The sequence below is a fragment of the Podarcis vaucheri genome, assembly GCF_965113315.1.
Source record: "Podarcis vaucheri genome assembly, chromosome: 16".
In the NCBI taxonomy this organism is placed as follows: Eukaryota; Metazoa; Chordata; class Lepidosauria; order Squamata; family Lacertidae; genus Podarcis; species Podarcis vaucheri.
Window position 1 is genome coordinate 37,267,306 of NC_138754.1, and position 20,198 is coordinate 37,287,503.

General features: G+C 45.6%; 1 protein-coding gene across 1 annotated transcript in view; it reads left to right on the plus strand.

Moving 5' to 3' along the window:
- Positions 1–20,198, plus strand: part of LOC309521518 (transmembrane protein 132D-like) — a 446,397-nt gene that overhangs the window by 287,269 nt on the left and 138,930 nt on the right. The window contains exon 4 of the mRNA XM_082204115.1: positions 15,659–15,842. Within this exon, the coding sequence (XP_082060241.1) occupies positions 15,659–15,842 (184 nt within the window). The remainder of the gene's footprint in view (positions 1–15,658; positions 15,843–20,198) is intronic.

Here is a 20,198-nt window from a genome sequence, read left to right on the forward strand (position 1 = left end):
AGAAGGGGGGAAGGCCACCAGCAAAGTGGTGCAGCTCCCCCCAGGAAGCCAGCCAGGTTATTTTCTTTTTGCCTCCACCCCCCCTTCAATTTTAAAGATGCAACTTATTTGTGGGTGCGTCTTATATTCAGGCCAATACGGTAAAAGATTACAAGGTGGTGTATAGACTAGAAGCACACTACAGCAGAGCTGCAACTTACATGCATTTAAGTCATGCACATTCAGCTTTACATCTTGGCAAAAAAAGTTAATAATAATAATAATAATAATAATAATAATAATAATAATAATAATAATAATATTTATACCCTGCCCATCTGGCTGGATATCCCCAGCCACTCTGGGCAGCTTACAGAACACATCAAACGTAATAAAGCATCAAACATTAAAAACTTCCCAATACAGGGCTGCCTTCAGATGTCTTCTAAAAGTTGTATAGATCTCTATTTCCTTGACATCTGAAGGGAAGGTGTTACACAGGAAGGGTGCCACTACCCTAGTTCCCTGTAACTTCACTTCTCACAGCAAGGGAACCACCAGAAGGCCCTCGGTGCTGGACCTCAGTGTCCAGGCAGAACGATGGGGATGGAAACACTCCTTCAGGTATTCAGGACCGAGGCTGTTTAGGGCTTTAAAGGTCAGCACCAACACTTTGAATTGTGCTCGGAAACGTACTGGGAGCCAACGTAGGTCTTTCAGGTCTGGTGTTATATGGTCTCGGCAGCCACTCCCAGTCACCAGTCTAGCTGCTGCATTCATGTTTCACAAGTTGCAGTTTCCGGGTCGCCTTCAATGGTAGTGTGCATTGCAGTAGTCTAAGTGGGAGATAACCAGAGCATGCACCACTCTGGCAAGACAGTCTCTGGGCAGGTAGGGTCTCAGGGTGCATACTAGATGGAGCTGGTAGACAGCTGCCCTGGATGTAGAATTGACCTGCACCTCCATGGACAGCTAGGGGGTAGAAAGTGGGCAGGTGTCGGGCAGGGGGACGTTGTCAGTCTCACCAGCCATTTCACCCAGTGTAAAGCAGACTCCCTCAGAAGGTGGAGGACTCTCCTTCGTTGGACGTTTTTAATCAGAGGTTGGATAGCCATCTGTCAGGGACTTTTAGCTGTGATTCCTGCATTGCAAGGGTTGGAATGGATGACCCCAGGAGGTCTCTTCCAATTCTACACTTCTGTGGTTCTGTGATTAATATCTTTTTTCTTCAAGGACTTGGAAGGAAGTGGACTATAAATGGAATTGAATGATTAAACTAAGCCATCATTCCTGGCTACGTGGCTCTACCTGTGAGCTCTGCAGATCCTTGGCTATTGGACACAGCCCTCTAGACAGCTCTTTTTAAAAAGACAGCATGGCCTTCTGTGTTGTGATATGAAACATGCACTCTCAGCATGTAATTAATTGCATTTGCCTGAGAACTAGTATGGAGGCACTGATAATCACAACATAAAAGGGGGATTTGGTTGTAGCTCTCACCTTGGAGATGTGGATAGGAATAAAGCGACAAGATTAGACCTTTCTGTTCTGAATTTAGCACCACAATAAACTGACTCCAAGATCATTCTGGCAATATATGGCATCATGCCGGTCTGTCTCAAAAAATAGGTAGCATAAGCGGGGGTGATGCTTGTGTGTTGTGACAGAATTGGGCCCAAGATGGTTATGAAAACTGGCAGGTCAAGGGCTCTCTGAAAATACAGGATTGTAGCCAATCTAGCACTAAACTAAAGCAATGCTGCAGTATACTTGATGCGCTGTCAGAATGTTTCACAAGGGAAAACACCAGTACATTACCCCAAATCATTGTGCAATGGATTGTACAAGAACCAGCTGTTTCACAACAAGTTGCCACCAGCACACCTGTTGCATTGGATTCCTTTGTTGTGCAACCTTTGTTGAGCACCTGCCATCAACTAGCAAAAGGGGTTTGGTGCTAGAGGGCCGAAAACATTGGATATGACCCATGGATTTCACTGAGTTGGTGCCTTGGGTCATTGATGGTCTGCTGAGTCAGGGGAGGGCAGATTTCAAGCTTGAAGGATTTTCTCTCTCTCTCTCTCTCTCTCTCTCTCTCTCTCTCTCTCTCTCTCTTTGCAAAGTTCCTATGGGCCTGGGAATTTCCTTTCAGCAGGAGAACTGAACTGAGCTCATAGTCCCTTCACACAAAAATCCACTCTCGGTTATCTTTTCCTTCATTTCAGCAACCTAACTTAGGTGGGAAGTTGTCTTGCTGTTGCTATTGTTAAATAGTTTGGAGCCAGATACCCTGCTGATCTACTGCAAATTGCCCAGAGACCTACCAACTTACTACCAACTCCAAATGTCAAGCTGTGATGTGGAATACAGAGCCTCCATATTCCTGCCAATGATCTGCTTTTGCTTGTCACCAATGCAGCTGCAAGCCTAGTGCCATGAAAAGAAAATAGCTTTCCTACTTTGTTTCAACCCTTCTTTGGTACAAACATGGCAAGCTCTGTACTGAAGGATGAGGCGGGTGACTCACAGAGCAGCCACTGAAAACAGCCTCCCTGAGATTGGTTCTGTTTGAGGGGAAGGTCAATAGCTCAGTGGTAGAAGATCTGCTTCACATGCAGAAGGTCCCTGGTTCAATCCATGGCGTGCTGGTCCTGTGGGCTAACTGAGAGGTGAGGTCTGAGTCCAGTCCGAGGTCAAGGGTGCAGTATGGAGGCAGTCCATAAAAGTTGAAGCATGATGCAGGGCAGGTAGTCGGGTGAGGTCAGGAGCTCCGGCAGGATCACAGGACAGGGTTCAGGCAGGAACTGACAACCAACGAAGTTGCTCCCACAACTAGGGACTGGGGCTGGCTGGCTTTTATCTGCCCCGAGGCACAGGGCGGCCCCAATCCTCAGGTGACTCGCCTCTCCTGGCCTGGAGGCACGCACTCCTCCTGCAGGAACTTAGTTCCCTCCGCCTCTCTGCCCTGAGCCTCTGCAGCTCAGGAGAGGCTGGAGGGTTACCGGACCCAGAGGCAACCTCAGCTTCCTCTGCCGGGGCTGAGAGTGGAGCACCTGCAGGCAATGGGTCCTCCACTCTCCACCCCCTCAGGAGCCCAAGCAGACTCAGCTGGTGCCTGCACCTGAGGATCCAGCACAGGTGAGGACCCTTCAGGCCCATGCCCCAGCCCCGGCTCAGCTGGTTCTGGAGGCGGGGACTCCTGTGCAGGCTGGGATTCCTCAGGTTCAGAATCCGAATCCCAGGCCATCACACATGGCTTCTTCTGATAGAATTGGGAATGTTCCCTGTTGGGCTCCTTAGGGAGCAGTGTAACCAATAGTGAGCCAGATAGACCAGTGGCCCTGTAATTTGCAGGATCATATTTTCAGCCTAAAGGTTACATACCTTTCTGGACCACTTTCCAGGGGCTACATACCAGTGGTGGGCAGGGCCACAGGCAAAAGTGAATGGAGCAATGAATGTAAATTTTACCTTCGTGACGGTAGACGAGTTTCTGCATACACTTTTGAGGAACAGTTGAAAGAGTTGGGTATGTTTCGCCTGGATGAGAGGAGGCTGAGATAGCCACCTTCAAATATCTCAAGGGCTGTCACATGGAAGATGGAGCAAGCTTGTTTTCTCCTGCTCTGGAGGATCGGACTCAAATCAATGGCTTCAGGTTACAAGAAGGGAGATTCTGGCTAAACATCAGGAAGATCTTCTGATACTAAGAGCTGTTTGACAGTGGAATGGTCTCTCCCAGGAGGTTGTGGACTTTCCTTCCTTGGAGGTTTTTAAGCAGAGTGTCAGGAGTGCATGCAGGAGCCAGGCCCTATTACCAGTAGGGCTTCGCAGGACTGGGGCCTTCCTAGGTTTGTTCTGAAGAGGCAAGGCGCGGCTGCACAGGTGAGGCCACTTGGTAACTCACTGCATCTAGTGGCAAGAGCCAAGATATAAGGTCAGCATTTCCCTTCGGCTCTTTGCCACAGCAACACGTTTCCTGCCTTGCTGTGTTTGGCTTCTTGCTTCCTGATCCTCGGACCTTGGGTTCCTGACTCCCTGCTTCTCGCCCCTCGACCTCGTGACTCCTTGCTTCCTGACCCTCGGACCCCTGACTTCTGGACTCTCATTCCTGCTCCCACCCTGCTACCTTGCCGCCAGTCCCAACATCCTCAGCTGGGACTTCGATCACCCGTAGACCAGACCATAACAGAGGTTGGATGGCCGCCTGTCCTGCATGATCTAGTTAAGATTCCTGCACTGCTGTGGGTTGGACTCAATGACCCTTGAGGTCCCTTCCAGCTCTACAAGCTCTATGATTCTATGATAATGCTCCCCTCTGTATTCTCCACCCAGAAAAGGGAAAGGCATTATCAGAATTCAGTGGTACATTTTTAACCCTGACTTCATCTTACTGTACATTTTCTTAGCATAGCTGCTACAGGACAGTGATGTTGTTACAACACAGGTGAAGTGATCCTAAGCATTAGTGGCAAGGGGCAAAGGATTTGTTTTCTGTAGGTTCAGTGCTGAGCAAAATCCTGCAAAGGTCTCATAGTTAAAAAATTAAGTTGCTAATACTCATGATTTTTAAAAATGGCAAATTCTTACGCCAAGTTTTAGTTTCCTGCTGGCCTAGCAGTATCAGTTAAACAGCAATGAAGCCTCATAGCGTATTCCAAACTTAACAGCAGCACCAATTTGTCCAGCTTCATGATTGAGCAGTTTTGAAAGCACTGACTGGATGTTTACCGACTCTTGCTTGAATAATTTATTGGGTTATTATTAGATTGGGCGTAATAAATTCACCGCTGATTTATCACTTCCTTCACATAACGTGGCAAATTACGATCAGATTTATCACGTCAAGCGATGTTCAGGGCGATGGCTGAGCCCTGTAAACCAAGAAACGGTTTTGACGGGAAGTTTGCGCTCTGAAATTTATGTTGTTCTAAATGCTCCACTAATCTTGAGGTGGGGGTGGCGGTGGGGTTTTTTGGGAAAATTTAGGGTTTTTTTTAAAGGAATCTTGAGGTAGGAGGGGCGTAGAAATGCTGAACCACATCTTGGTAAAGAAAAAGGTGTGGAATTATTCATTTGGTCTTAGAACTAAATCTCACATAGGAGCAGTGTTTCTGGGCAAAAAAATTGACCCAGCACAAAATGTGCTATGATGGTCAAAATGTGGTGGGGTTTTTTTTTTTGGGGGGGGCTTCTTGTTTAAAGCAGTGCTGGAAATTCTAGGACAATCTCTATCCAGTCTTGCCAACTTTCTCTGAGCTCATACTCTCACCAGGTAAAAGGTAAAGGACCTCTGGCAGTTACGTCCAGTCAAAGGCGACTCCGGGGTTGCGGCACTCATCTTGATTCAGGCAGAGGGAGCCAGCATTTGTCCACAGACAGCTTTCCAGGTCATGTGGTCAGCATGACTAAACCGCTTCTGGTGCAATGGGACACAGTGACAGAAACCAGAATGCACGGAAATGCTGTATACCTTCCTGCCACAGCAGTACCTATTTATCTACTTGCACTGGTGTGCTTTCAAACTGCTAGGTTGGCAGAAGCTGGGAGCTCACCTCTCAGGCTTTGTGTAGCTGGACTGAGGCCTATTGTACAGAGTTTAAAATGGCACCCATTGTTTACTGATTGATTGATTGATTGAATTTATTATCCACCCTTCCCCCTAAGATCCCAGGGTGGGTTACAACATCAGTAGTTGTAAAAGGTGCTGAGAGTTGTTAGGAGACCACTGCTCCCCTCACAGAACCTCACAGAGTCCTTCTCCAGAGGGAACTATGGGAATTGTAACTGTGTGAAGGGAATAGGGAGTCTCCTGTTGCTTTTCCCGGTGGATTTTCATGAGGGCTTTAAACAGGGATTTGCCAACTGGTGTGGAAATGTGGAGAACAGAACTTAAATTTGGAAAATTGAGAAACCAAAACTAGTTAAATTTGCCTTCCCTAACCTCAGCTTCTGTCTCTTCCTCATCTTCATTGCCTCTCTCTCTTCTTGGTTTGCCTTCTTCCATCTCTCATCTCAGTTTCCCACCTCTGAATGTGCCCAGTAGCAGGAGAGCATCATTGGTAACATGTTCCCACCATCAGTTTGCAAACAGCAGCACTCAGCACTAAGTCCCCCTGGGAATGTTGTGCCACAGTGTAGAAGCACGGGACTGATTTTTGTCTGGCTGCAGGAGAGCTCAAGGGAAAGGTGAGAGACAGCTAAGTAGGCAACAACCAAAACAAAACCACTCTGGGACAAAAAGCACAGAGAGACTCAGAAATGAACAGAAAGAAGTCCTTCCCTTCCACAGTGTGTGTGTGTGTGTGTGTGTGTGTGTGTGTGTGTGTGGTCTGTGTGGTCTGTGTCTGTGTCTGTCTGCCTGTTTGTCTATGGGCTTGTCCACATTTTCCCTTGTCCCATGTTTTCTAGGTCCAGATCCAAGAGTTTTTTTCTTTTGCCCAGCTGCTTTCCCCAGGAAAATCTGCTGAATTGTGACAAACGTCAATCGTGTTTTCGGCGGATTGACGTTTGTTCCGATTCAGTGGTAAACAGTACAGGGGTTTTTCAGGGAAAGTGGCTGGGCAAAAGAAAAGCCTATCAAAAGCACAGGGAAAGTGGAAGAAACATGGTACAAGTTGAAGTGTGAAACGAGTCCTGTGTGTAGAAACTCAAGTTTCTCTGAGCCCAGTTTACAGCGGAAGTGTGAAGTTGCTCTTCCACCTGGCAATGCATAGCCAGATGGTGGTGAGCTTAAAAGAAAAGAGGAAGGGGAGCCTTATCACCGCCCATTTGCCAAAGGCTGCGGCAGCTGCTGACTGTCATTTTGGTGGCAGAAGGAGGACAGGAGATAGCAGCAGAATCAGGACTTCTTCCTCCTCTTCTTCTTCCTCCTCCTTCTCCTCTTCTTCTTCTTCTTCATTAATTAAATTTGTATACCGCCCCTCATCCAAATATCAAATCAGAAAAATACAAAATGAGGAGGAAAAAATCATGGAAAGAATATACATCACAACATAAAACTAAAAGATGTAGGAGAGAATACTGATAACGAAATTTGCATTTCAGTCATTTAGAAAACCTGAGAGTTAAAAAGGATGAAGTGCAAAAAAAAAAAAAAAGCATTTCGTGAACAGAATTTAGCTTCCCTTAAGTATTCTCTTTCCTCAGAAGTCTGTATTTTCTTCCTTCGGGACACTGGGAATCACTCTTTGTTTTTAGCCAGACAACTCCTGCAGTGATTCAACATATTTCCAAGAGTAAAAAATATTAAGCTTAAGTGTCAATAATATTAGTAGTAATCATAATAATTCTTCAGCCAATGTTGTGAAGAGATGCAAAACTTGATTCAGCTGCAGATAACCATTGCTCCAATTCTTTCAAAATTGTTTCTGCCCTTCCTAGTGACTCTTCTAAAGTAGCTTAACTTTCAGGGGTTCAATTTCCACTTTTTATTCCAATGACCCTAGGGTATAGCTTTCAAGAGGGCCAACATTTAAGCAAAATAAATCTGTTTTATAATCAAGATGTCATGGAGCGCATCTGTAAATGGTTCCAAGCACCCAGTGCAAACCAAGGTTTCAAACATACAGCCATAGCGCCTGATCAGCTTGAAAGTTTTTGCTCCTTATCCACTGAAACGTGCACACTCCTCGCACCGGGAGTCGAAACAGGCCTGCTGGATCAGGCCAAAGACTCCATCTAGTTCCATTCTCACCATGGCCAAGCAGATGCCCATGAGATGCCATCAAACTGGACCTGAGCATAACAGCACTCTTCTCCATTTGGGATCTCCAGCACCATGGCCAGCAGTCATTGATAGCTTATTATCCATGAAATTCTCTAATCCCTTTTTAAAGGCATCCAAGTTGGTAGCCATCACTGTATCATGTGGGTGCAAATTACATAGTTTCAATACTGTTCTGGGTGAAGAAGCTCTTTTGTTTGTCTATCTGTAATCCTCCAAATTCGGGACGTGGGTGGCGCTATGGGTTAAACCACAGAGCCTAGGGCTTGCCGATCAGAATGTTGGAGGTTCAAATCCCTGCGACGGGGTGAGCTCCTGTTGCTCGGTCCCTGCTCCTGCCAACCTAGCAGTTCAAAAGCATGTCGAAGTGCAAGTAGATAAATAGGTACCTCTCCAGCGGGAAGGTAAACGGTGTTTCCGTGCACTGCTCTGGTTCGCCAGAAGTGGCTTAGTCATGCTGGCCACATGACCCAGAAGCTGTCTGCAGACAAATGCCAGCTCCCTCAGCCTATAGAGCGAGATGAGCGCGCAATCCCAGAGTCGTCCGCGACTGGACCTAATGGTCAGGGGTACCTGTACCTTTTAATGTTACTGTACAGTGCTATTTTTCTAGAAGAAGAGGTGCCAGAACTCACCATGAAAGCCTCTCTTGTTGTCTTAGAATGGCGATGGTGCCCACCTGAGAGGTGCTGGAACCAAGTTCCAGTGAATTCCAGCTGGGGGGGAAAGCCCTGCTATACACCATCATAAGAGGGAAGCAGGGGTGCCAACCTGATTATAATATTGGGGGGACGACGGATAATCAACCAAATGGCATACATCATTTAAACGGCAATGCTCGTTAACTTTGGGGGTGTGCCACCCTCAAATATTTTTTGGGGGGTGGGCAAAGGGACTTGGTCCCTTTGGAGTTGTTTCCTATGGAAGGAAGGAAGTATAGAACTACATTTATAAATACATAAACACCCTTATTAGGGATGCTTAAGGGACAAGATCTTTTCAAATTTTGATTTAAAAATGATCGCATCCACACCTCTCAAACTAGTCCACCAGTGTTGGCCCATCCCAGTTGTTCTCAGGTCAAAAACACATTTGTAGAGTAGTTAAAAAAATTTGGAAGATGATATATAACAAATCGGGGGAAAAATGTTGAAAATGACTTGTAAAGAAACCAGAAGCGTTTTTGTAAGTATTTTAGGATGAGACCCGCCAAGAAAAACAAGGAATTTATTTATGTATGCAACAACAGTGGCAAGAGTCTTGTTAGCACAAGGATGGAAGAATGAGGAAACCCCAAAGAAAGAACAATGGCAACAAAAACTGATGAGTTATGCGGAGTTGGCAAAGTTGACATATAAATTAAGTGAGAAGGACAGTCGTGACTTCAAAGAAGAATGGGAACTATTTACAAACTACCAAAAAAACAAAAACACAAAATGATTTGGACTCCTTGGCAGGTTTTGAATAAACACCCACAAATTTATTAGTAGAATATATGGCAGATAAGGCAATGATATGTACAATTTTTAACATGCAGAGAATAATATATGCAAACAAATCAGAGAGGGGAGCTGAGGGAAGTCCTAAGCAGATGGGAGAGGGAGGGAAGGGGGGGACAAAAAGGGGGGAAATGTAATTGGTTGTTTTGATTGATAATTTGTTTTGTTAAAGTTGTTTAATAAAAATATATTTTTTTAAAAAACCCACATTTTTAAAATGTGTGTTTTAAGAGAAATTACATTCGGCAAATGTGTACTTAAATGCAACTTCTCTCTCTCTCTCTCTTTAGAAGAATAATATTAATCCGCCAGATTAATATGGAAATGGGATTGAACAGATTTATGAGTGAACATATGTTTAAATGAGAAGGAACAAAAACAGCTAGTCCTTTTATTCATCTATAAATTGTTGGGGGGCGTGTAAGTGGAGAGTCAGGTTTGGTCTCTCTACCTCCAACATCTATGACTGGTTTGTGCTGCCTTCCTCTCCATATGAGAAAATGTAGCAGGGTTTCAATAGCAACCTACTCCGAAAGCATCTTGTCTCGAGGTCAAGAATCCTGTTGCACTCAACTGTAGTTTGCAAATTGCCCCTTTCGTTGGCTTTGACATCAAGTGGTGAGAAAAGGAATGTGATGCTTTTTATAAAAAGAAAGCAAAGAAAATAAAATCATTCTGTGACATTAATTCAGCAGGCTGGAGTAGATGGTGAGGTTGCCTTTTAAAAAAAATAATAATTCTGTAATGCTGAGTATCCAGCTTTTTAGTCCATTGCAGTTCAATCCTGTGCAGTGGGGGGGGGCAAACTCTTCAGCCCAGGGGCCACACTCCCTCCTGGGCAGTCCTGTGAGGGCCACATGCCAGTGGAGAGTGAGGCAAGAGGCAGAAATGAGCAGAGCAGCAGATTCCAGCCATGCAAAAGTCTACAAACATACCCACATCTCTCTCTCTCATCCAGGCAAGCAAAATGTATTGCCACAGTTTAAAGACACATCCCAACTAGAGAGAAATGCTTGAGGAGACAGCAGGGTCTAAGGGGAAGAGGTGTACATAAAAAAGCTAAAATTCACAGCAGAATTAAAAAAGCAAAAACAAATATACATAAAATAATTATCCTTCAAATACAGATAAGATCAGTATACAGTGGTACCTCAGGTTACATACGCTTCAGGTTACAGACTCTGCTAACCCAGAAATAGTACCTGGGGTTAAGAACTTTGCTTCAGGACGAGAACAGAAATCGTGCTCCAGCAGTGCAGCAGCAGGAGGAGGCCCAATTGGCTAAAGTGGTGCTTCAGGTTAAGAACAGATTCAGGTTAAGTACGGACCTCGGGAACAAATTAAGTACTTAACCTGAGGTACTACTGTACAATGAATATAGGTAATGAACTTATATGTCTCGAGTAGGCTTACTGAAATAATAATTAAAAAGTTGGTATGACATGGTATCTACAACAATATATTTGGGGCAGCTTCCTTATTTCAATATGCACCTGTGGTTGTTAATGGGTTGTTACAGTTTCTCTGCATTTCCCTACTGACTAAGATATTCTCTGTCTCCTCCCGGGGTATCTCATAGCCCCATGGCTTCACAGTAGTCCACTTTTTAAAAAAAATAAATTATGTTGCATACACAAACAATTAGAACAAAACTTACAGTCATCAAATAGATTAAGTAAATAAAAGAATCAAAAATTAATAAGAAAAAGTAAAATTATAATATAGAAGAAAAAGGAAAGGAGAAGTATGAGGGAAAAGAAGAAGAAAATAGAAAATGTGTGTGTGTGTGTATAAATAAAACTAGGATAGCAGTAAATCATTCATTGTTAGACTAATATTTTAGAAACAGATTCGTAAATTAAAACACAGTAGTCCTGATGCGTCCATCACTCCTAGAGCTCTCAGTAAAGCTGTTTAGATTATAAGTTCCTCTCCCCTCTTTCTCCTTTTCCACCACTCCTCTATTCCAGGTTTGCCAGCGTGTCTGCTGCACCAAGACCTTAGCTCTTTTTCATGCACTATACAGTGGTACCTTGGTTTCCAGAAGTCCGTTCGACTCCCAAAACTATTCAAAAGCCAAGGCGTGGCTTCCGATTGGCTGTAGGAGCTTTCTGCACTCAATCAGAAGCTGCGTCAGATGTTCGGCTCCGAAAAATGTCCACAAACCGGAACGCTTACCGTATTTTCGCTCTATAGGAAGCACTTTCCCCCTCCAAAAATGAAGGGGAAATGTGTGTGCGTCCTATGGGGCAAATGCAGGCTTTCCCTGAAGCCTGGAGAGCGAGAGGGGTCGGTGCGCACGGACCCCTCTCGCTCTCCAGGCTTCAGGCAGCTATCCGCAAGCCTTTGGAGCACGGTGGGAGTTCCCGCCGGGCTTCCAAGGCTTGCGGATAGCAGCCTGCAGTACTTTATCCCCCCCCCAAAAAAAAACCCTAGGTGCGCCCTATGGTCCAGTGCACCCTATAGAGCGAAAAATACGGTACTTCTGGGTTTGCAGCATTTGGGTTCCGATTTGTTCGACAACTAAGCCATTCGAGAACCAAGGTGCCACTGTGCATTATTACTTTTTCGTCCATCCCAGGCCCCTTTTGAACCCCTTTTGACCTCCAGATCTTTATTCACCGCTGCACAGCTCCATCAACCTTGAAGGAAACCCTGGTTTAATCCTTCCCAACACGGGGTCATATCTAATGTCAGTCCAACTCTGAGTAGACCTATTGAAATGAATGACAGCAACTATCTTGGCTCCATTAGTTTCAGTAGGTCTACTTTGAGTTGGACTACAGCTCAGTCCTACTCAGAATAGACCCACTCAAATCAATGGACTGCAGTTAGTCCCAGCTGGCCTACTCTGAGTAGGACTAGCATTGAATCCTACCCACTGAAACCTGACATGGTTCTGCCCTTGCATGCAATGACTTGCCAAATGCACACAAACCCATCTGTCTGTTTGAGTGCGTTTAATTTTAATTACAGTCTTGCATTATTATTATTTTTCCTTCCTTCCTTGATCTCATCCCTCCTTTGGCCATCTCCTGTCACTGCCAATTCATGCTCTCTGGCGCATCCATCTGGCTCAGAGCTCTGCGCTACAGGCTCACAAACTCTGAGATCTGTAAAACCCCAGTAATTGGCGGGCGTTTCTAAAGTGTTGTGAGACAAGGCAAAACTTCCCTGTCAAACTCTTCCTCCCCTTTTGCTGTGCCCCCCCCCCCGACTTCCCTATAAAAGTTGCTGGTTGAGTTGAGTTCGCCTGGGCATGGATGTACTGTTGAATCTTTACAGCTCTGCTTCCTACACAGTGGCTGGTTTTTATTATAAAGGTTTACAAGATCAAGCCCTTTAAGGCTCACGTAGCTTCCCTGCCTTAAATCTCTCCTTTTTCATGGCATTCATATTCCCTTCTGGTTGTGAATCATTTTTGAGCTATAAAGGATTCTGTAGCATCACGCCTGCGAAGGACACATATGAAAATGAGCAGGGCTGGCTGGTGGAGCTGGGCGGGTAACCCTTGAGCTGCCGAGAATTCAGAGTAAATGAAAATGTTACATATTCATACGTTGCTTTCAGGTTAGACTGCTACTGAAACATGCTCTGTGTGGAGCAGCCCTGGGAATTTCAGTTGGTGCAAAAGGAGACAGCAAGGCTCCCGCTGAAAGCCCAATCATATGGCAATATATTGCAGAAGCGGGGAGTCTGAGGCCTTGTGGCCAGACTTAACTGTCAGGGATGTGTATGGTTGCTCACGAGTAAACAGGACTCCGACCTGCCTTTTTACAGGTTTTATTAGGTGCAAACTATGTACAGTGTAGGGACGCGTTGGCGCTGTGGGTTAAACCACAGAGCCTAGGACTTGCCGATCAGAAGGTCAGCCGTTCGAATCCCCGTGATGGGGTGAGCTCCCATTGCTTGGTCCCTGCTCCTGCCAAACTAGCAGTTCAAAAGCACCTCAAAGTACAAGTAGATAAATAGTCACTGCTCCGGTGGGAAGGTAAACAGCGTTTCCGTGTGCTGCTCTAGTTCACCAGAAGTGGCTTAGTCATGCTGAGCACATGACCCAGAAGCTGTATGCCAGCTTCCTCAGCCAGTAAAGCGAGATGAGCGCCGCAACCCCAGAGTCGGTCACGAATGGACCTAATGGTCAGGGGTCCCTTTACCTTTACCTATGTACAGTGCAGAAGTCCAAAGTTCATGTCTGCCTCAGTCACTAGCAGATTCCGAGAGTGGGTTCTTCCTGCCCCCCCCAGCATAAGAATCTCGACACCCCCAGTCTCCTCCTCTTTTCCTTACATTTGACTCCCTTGTGAAAACTAGGCGATGGAAGCTGAATGCCTGTTTCCCTATCCGCCTGCCTGGGAGCGGTGCTGGGGCTCGCAGTAACCTCTGTGAGCCTTTGCCTCATTTCCCCTCTCCTTTCCTCTTCCTCCATTTCTCCTGAGGCTTCTCTCTCACCAGTCTCTGATGAGATGTTACTGCTCAGCAAAGTCGGAGGCTCCCTCCCCCCTTTTGAAGGCAGTCCCCTGACAATAACCTTCCATAGAATCAGAACTGTAGGCTTGGATGCGACACTAAGGGCCATTTAGTTCAACCCACTGCAATATGGGAATCACAGCTAAAGAATCCCTGACAGGTGACCATCCAACCTCTGCATGAATTCCTCCAGTGAAGAAGAAGCCAGCATCTTCCAAGATAGTCTGTTCCACATCTCAACAGATCTTGCCATGAGAAAGTTCTTCTTCATGTTTAGCTACAGTCTTCTTCCTTGTAATTTGGATCCATTGTTTCAGGTCCTACTTCCTGGAGCTGCAGAAAACGAACTTGCTCCATCTTCCACATGGCAACCCTTCAGATATTTGCTTTGGCCCTCTGAACTCTCCCCAACGCACACCCCTCATTTGCCCTGCTTGGCATCCAGCTTTGCTGTGGATGCACAACCTGACTGTCTGTCTCCAGGCACTGTGTTGTGTTCAAGGGATTCCCACATGGTGGGGTTGATGTTGCCAGCCTTCATGTCATGCTTGCAGCGTAGACTTGGTCTGCCAATGGGTCGGGTGCCTGAAGCCAGCTCCCCACGGAGCATGTCCTTGGGGATCCTGCCATTTTCCATTCTGTGCACATGACCAAGCCAGCATAGACGTCGCTGAGACAGGAGTGCGAACCTGCTGGGAATGGGAGCTTTGGAATAGACCTACTAAAATGAATGGTCTCTCAAGTTAGTCATTGACTCCAGTTTCAGTGGGTCTGCTATGAGCAGAGAGTTCTCCAAATCATTTAGATTTTAAAAAAAATATCCCTGTGGCAGTCAACAGTGCTTTTTTTAAAAAAAAAATCCCTTAAATTTCTCACTTCTAGCACATGAAAAGCTACTCTATAGTTAACAGACATATCTGCCTTGAACATCAACCATCTAGTTCTGAAATAAACTAGTTCTGAAATCATCTTACTGACCTTCTAAGAAATTCTGGAGTGAATGGAGGACTCTATTTCTATTGCTCTCATATAAAGAGCAATAAATAAGATAGTACACCATATCTTTGATCTGGCCTAATCCGTATACACAAATAGAGTCATTTATCGGCATGTTAAAGAATTTGCTAGCCCAATATTCTGTGGGCATAGTTTGAAACCTGAGCTGAGTAAGCGCATGCCTAGTGGTGGGAGGAGGGAGTCAGTTCCCAAATATAAATAGATCTTTTATGGTCTGTAAGGGTAGCGTCCCTTAGTAGTTGCCTGATCATGTTGACCCTTGATTCTGGCCCTGCTGTGGAAGTTCAGACTGCCTTCGTAGGGCAGGAGCCTAACTTCATGCTGATATAAGAAACAGAGACTGCAGATGAATGTTTCAGTGTTTCACTTTGATTGCATTTAACCTTTTAGAATGAATTAGGCTTAATCTTTGTGTGTTCTCCCTCCTATGTTGCATTCAATCTCTCCTTAAAGTGTATCCCTGAAAGTGATACAAATGGCAGGATGTTTTAGCACCGGAGGGTAAATCAGCTATCCTTGAAGCTATCTGAGACCCAGGAAGAGGATTTTATGATGCTCTATTGAAGGTTAGGTTGCCAGGGCAATGTCGGACATCCAAGACCTAAAATGGTCAAATGATCTGGGCACATCGGGGCCACTCCAAGGTGATTGTGGGGTTGAAGATACCAGTATAGAGCCATTGGTGTTTTACTTCTCATGACCTGTAACCTTTCCTGATGTGTGTGAATATGTTTTATGGCTCTGGCATGTTGAGTCGTGTGAGCTCTGTCCTATTGTAATAGCTATAACAAGCGCTGGGTTCCTAAATCTGGGTGCTGGACTTGAAAATGGTTTCCTTGGTTCTGTGGTTTATTCAAAAGGTGGTTGTTCCTCACCTGGGTAACAAACAAAGTGGCATAGAGATGAATTCTTACCACAATGTACCATGCACACTGACAATGTTTTCCCCTCCTCTCTCTTCCTTCAGCAACAATGCTCCACCCTCTGAGATCATGCAAATTGATTTTGAAATAGAAGATCTTAGTGAATTGCCAGACACCCAACTTATTACGTGGCAAGTCGAGTATCCAGGAGACAGAACATCTGACCTTGGCATCTCCAAGATCTACGTAAGCCAGAAAGATCTAGTTGGTGTTCTTCCATTGGCGATGGTAAGAGAAACTGTTTACTGCCCCGGTACTGTTTAGTGTGCAAGCACAGTTCTAGACCATATTGAACAGAAATGTGACCATTTTCACATCTGTACTCTTTGCAGTCTGGAGTTATGGAATTCAGTTGAGCATTTGGATAAAGATCTTAACAGCATGAGCAATTTGATGATGGAACCCGTTACCTAGTGAGGTAGTAAGTTCTTGTTGACTGGAGGACTGCAAGCAGAGGCTAGCCGGAGAATGTTCTAACTCTGGATTTCCAGAATTGAATGGGGTGTTGGAACAGGCAGCTTACAAGACTCTCTCCAGGTCTAGAATTCTACAGTATGATTCTACTAGCCAGCGGTGGGAAATGGGAAGATGTCCTCTTCTGCTATCTGCCCACCACCAAAGCCTTGCTTACAGGGGTTATGGAAGATCTTGCAGGCACCTGGAAGTCACCCCTATAGCCTCTTATCCTCATTTTTCCAACAGTGGCAGGCAGGGTGCCACCACCCTTTAGACCCTGCCACCCAAGGTGGCTGCCTCAGTCCGCCTCATGGACGGGCCGATCCTGCCACTCTGTGAATGCAAAAGTCAATGGTCTACAACACACCATACAGAAGATTGTGTAAAAGTGTGTCAGACTATGGAAGATATCTGTCTCTTGTGTATAGTTTATGTAATTCCACGTTCAGACGATTGGTCCAAACATAATCCCAGTGGATTAATCCCAATATGGGCAATTTGGGAGCTGCCCCAATAACCTCAGCATGCTCTCCCCCACCCCCACCCACCTGCCTTCTTATTCACAACCAGCTACTGCCGGTCAGTGTAAAAAATACTGGTGAGTTAGGAAACTCCCTATTCCCCTCACAGAGCTACAATTTCCAGAGTCCTCAGAGAAGAGCGTTTGACTGTAAAACCACTCTGGGAATTGTAGCTCTGTGAGGGGAATAGGGAGTCTCCTAACTCATCTCCGCAACCGTAAGCGATGACAGTCCTCAGTATTCTTCGGGAGGAAGCCATGGCTGCCTAAAGTGGTCTGATACGGCTTTAAATGGATAGTGCAGATCGCTGGAAGAACAGACCATGAAAAGATTGAACACTTGGCATTGTTCAGCAGTTTCTAAAGGCTGTGAAATCAAATCCCTCTTTTTCATAACACCACTTACAAGGATGGCTCTGTAATTGTGGGGCAGGCGAGGGAGTTGTTTAATAAACGGGCTTTTTGACCGTGGCTCATTGGACAAGACAATTGGACGCCCCTCGTTCTCTCTAGTGTGTTCTTTGGCCCCAAATTACTGTGCTGGCTGGAACAAGGGATATCATCTTCCAAGATTTTTTATGCCCGGAGCTTACTCTTTGACCCATTTATTAAAAATATTGACACATGTTATTATTTGGAAAGAGGAAAGAAATAGACTATATGGGGGAGAGATAATTAATATTTGAGTAAAAATTTTTGAGGGGAGGTGAATAATAGGAGCCAAGTGGTTGCCTAGTGACAAGCAGTTAATTATTATACCATTAGTCAAGGTTGAAGAGTGGTTTGTGCCATGGCTTTAATCTGCCAATTTCAGAGGAACTCGCATGTCACCTTGGCACTTAATGGTGCCAAATGCTATTGTATTTCTCTCTGATAGCTGTATTTTTACTTTTATTTTTTAAAAAAGAAACAAGAACAACACAAGACTCTTTTCTTGTCTGCTGGGTTACCGAATAGAATTGAAAAAGATAACTCTGCAATCAGGGTGTCAGAAGGTGAAGAAGTGAGAACACGCAGCTTTAGATCAGGGGCGTTAGGAAACTATTTCTTTCCTGGAGGGGGGCCACATTTCCTTCCAGGCAGCCTTCTAGAGGCCACATGCCAGGGGTGAGGAGAGACAAAAGTGGGCAGTGTAGCCAATGTATTTTTTTCCATACACACAAACTCCCACACCTCTGTCCTCCCTCCAGGCCAGCTAGAGACATTATAAGAGTTCAAGGACACATTCTAGCCAGGTGAAAAACACTGGAGGTGGGTGGAAAATACCGTATTTTTTGCACCATAACACTCACTTTTTTCCTCCTAGAAAGTAAGGGGAAATGTCTGTGCGTGTTATGGAGCGAATGCCTGTGGGTGGCGGGGGGGGGGATCTGCTGCAGTCGTGAGCAGAGGATCCATGGTTCCCCTTCCTTCCCTCCTCCGTGGTTACAAAGCATGGATCCACATGGATCCTCAGGGTTTTTGCATTGGGCTAGTCCAAACTCACTGTCAGATCACATGTCTGTGGCCACAGCATGAACCACAAAAATCATATATCCACTATTTCGTTTAGAATATTTTTTTCTTGTTTTCCTCCTCTAAAAACTATGTGCGTGTTATGGTCTGGTGCGTGTTATAGAGCGAAAAATACGGTACATGGGGGGTGGTCCTAAATGAAGAGGACAGGCGGGAAGCATTTGGCCTCCAGGCTGTAGGTTCCCCACCCATGATTTAGATGGGGGCATCCTGGAGCCCTCTAGATGTTGTTGGACTACAGCTCCCATCATTCTTGATGCTGGCTGATGGGAGGTGGAGTCCCCCAGCATCAGCAGAGCCACAGCTTCTGTTTCAGACTGATGCTCTGCTGAGCCCCCTGTCTCAAGTCATTCTAGGATGCTGGTTGTTTGATGTGGTTGACGGTGGCTCCCCATTTGCAGAATGCAGAGAGGCTCTCCTGGCACTATCACTATCTGCCTTCAGGTGCCAGTCAAAAACTCTATAACCTTTGAGAAGCGGATGGGGTGTTTGCAATGTATTTTTATTTCCTCTTGATTTTAATGTATCTAAAGGTAAAGGTAAAGGGACCCCTGACCATTAGGTCCAGTCGCGGCGCTCATCTCACTTTATTGGCCGAGGGAGCCGGCGTACAGCTTCCGGGTCATGTGGCCAGCATGACTAAGCCGCTTCTGGTGAACCAGAGCAGCGTGGAAACACCATTTATATTCCCGCCGGAGTGGTACCTATTTATCTACTTGCACTTTGTGCTTTCGAACTGCTAGGTTGGCAGGAGCAGGGACCGAGCAACGGGAGCTCACCCCGTCACGGGGATTCGAACCGCCGACCTTCTGATCAGCAAGTCCTAGGCTCTGTGGTTTAACCCACAGTGCCACCCGTGTCCCTTTAATGTATCTATGTGGGATTTATTGTCTGTTTGGCACTTTGGGCTGCCCTGGGCAGGAAAAAACAACTTGCAAATTTAATAAATAATAAATGCTAATCATAATAATGTGTTGTTAAATCTTCCTAACCTCCAGGGCAGCAAGCAGTTGGGTATTAAAAAAAACCCTTCTGCTTTAACTTTATTTCATTTCCTTACAGCAAAATGGGTGTTTTGCTGTGACTGCTTTGTCCCTTCGCCTTCCACAGCCCTTCTCTCCAGTGTTTGCTCTCTCTTTTATCTTCATACCTGAGGATTATTGAGATGCAAGAGGTGGAACCAGATGGCAGCAGCTCTTGATGTTCTGGCGCTCGGTTGATCCCCACCAGAATTGTTGGCCGATGATAAAGAATGAGGGGGGGGAATCTTGACATGGTTTGCAACCTTCCTGCATTAACAGCGGATAAACACACCAAGGTTGGGACATTCAGGTCAAATTTACTGTCTGCAAAGGTGTGTTTTGCTCAGATAAATCACTTCCAGCTGCTGGAGATAGAGCTGAATTATGATGGCCTGCCCAACTTGAGCGTTTAGGACAAATGGCCCATTGTTTTAAATTGGAGGACATCTTGGCACGGTGACGAGTACATAGATAGAAACTGCGGGTCTCTTTCCCCATCATATTGACAAGATCTCTTGTCCCTTTACTAAGAGGAGGCTATACTACCAATAAAAAGTACCCCATTTGGACTACAATGCTATCTGGAATGGGTGGGAAACATTTTTTCTTTTCTTTTTTATAAGATATTTATTAAGATTTTCAAGAAATTACAAAATAGAAAAAGCAAGGGCCACAGAACCTTCTGGGCAACCTTCCAGGGGCCATTTGCCAGTGGTGGGCAGAGCAAGAGACAAACGTGGGGGGAGTGATTTAATTTAAATGTTCCCTTTGTACAGCAGACCTGATACCGCACACACTCACACACACTTTTCTCCAGGGCCGGCCCAAGACATTTTGGCACCTGAGGCGAACCACTAAATGGTTCTCTCCCCACCAGTGAAGAAGGCCTGGATGAAGGGGTGAATGAAGGTCTACATCAGGAACACAGGGGAATAATGATTTACATCGGGATCTGCTGCCTCTGTGGATCCTTCCGCCTGAGGCGGTCGCCTCATCTTGCCTAATAGGTGAGCCAGCCCTCCACCGTGAAAAGGAAGAAGCCTTATCAGAGTTCAACAACTCATTCCTGCC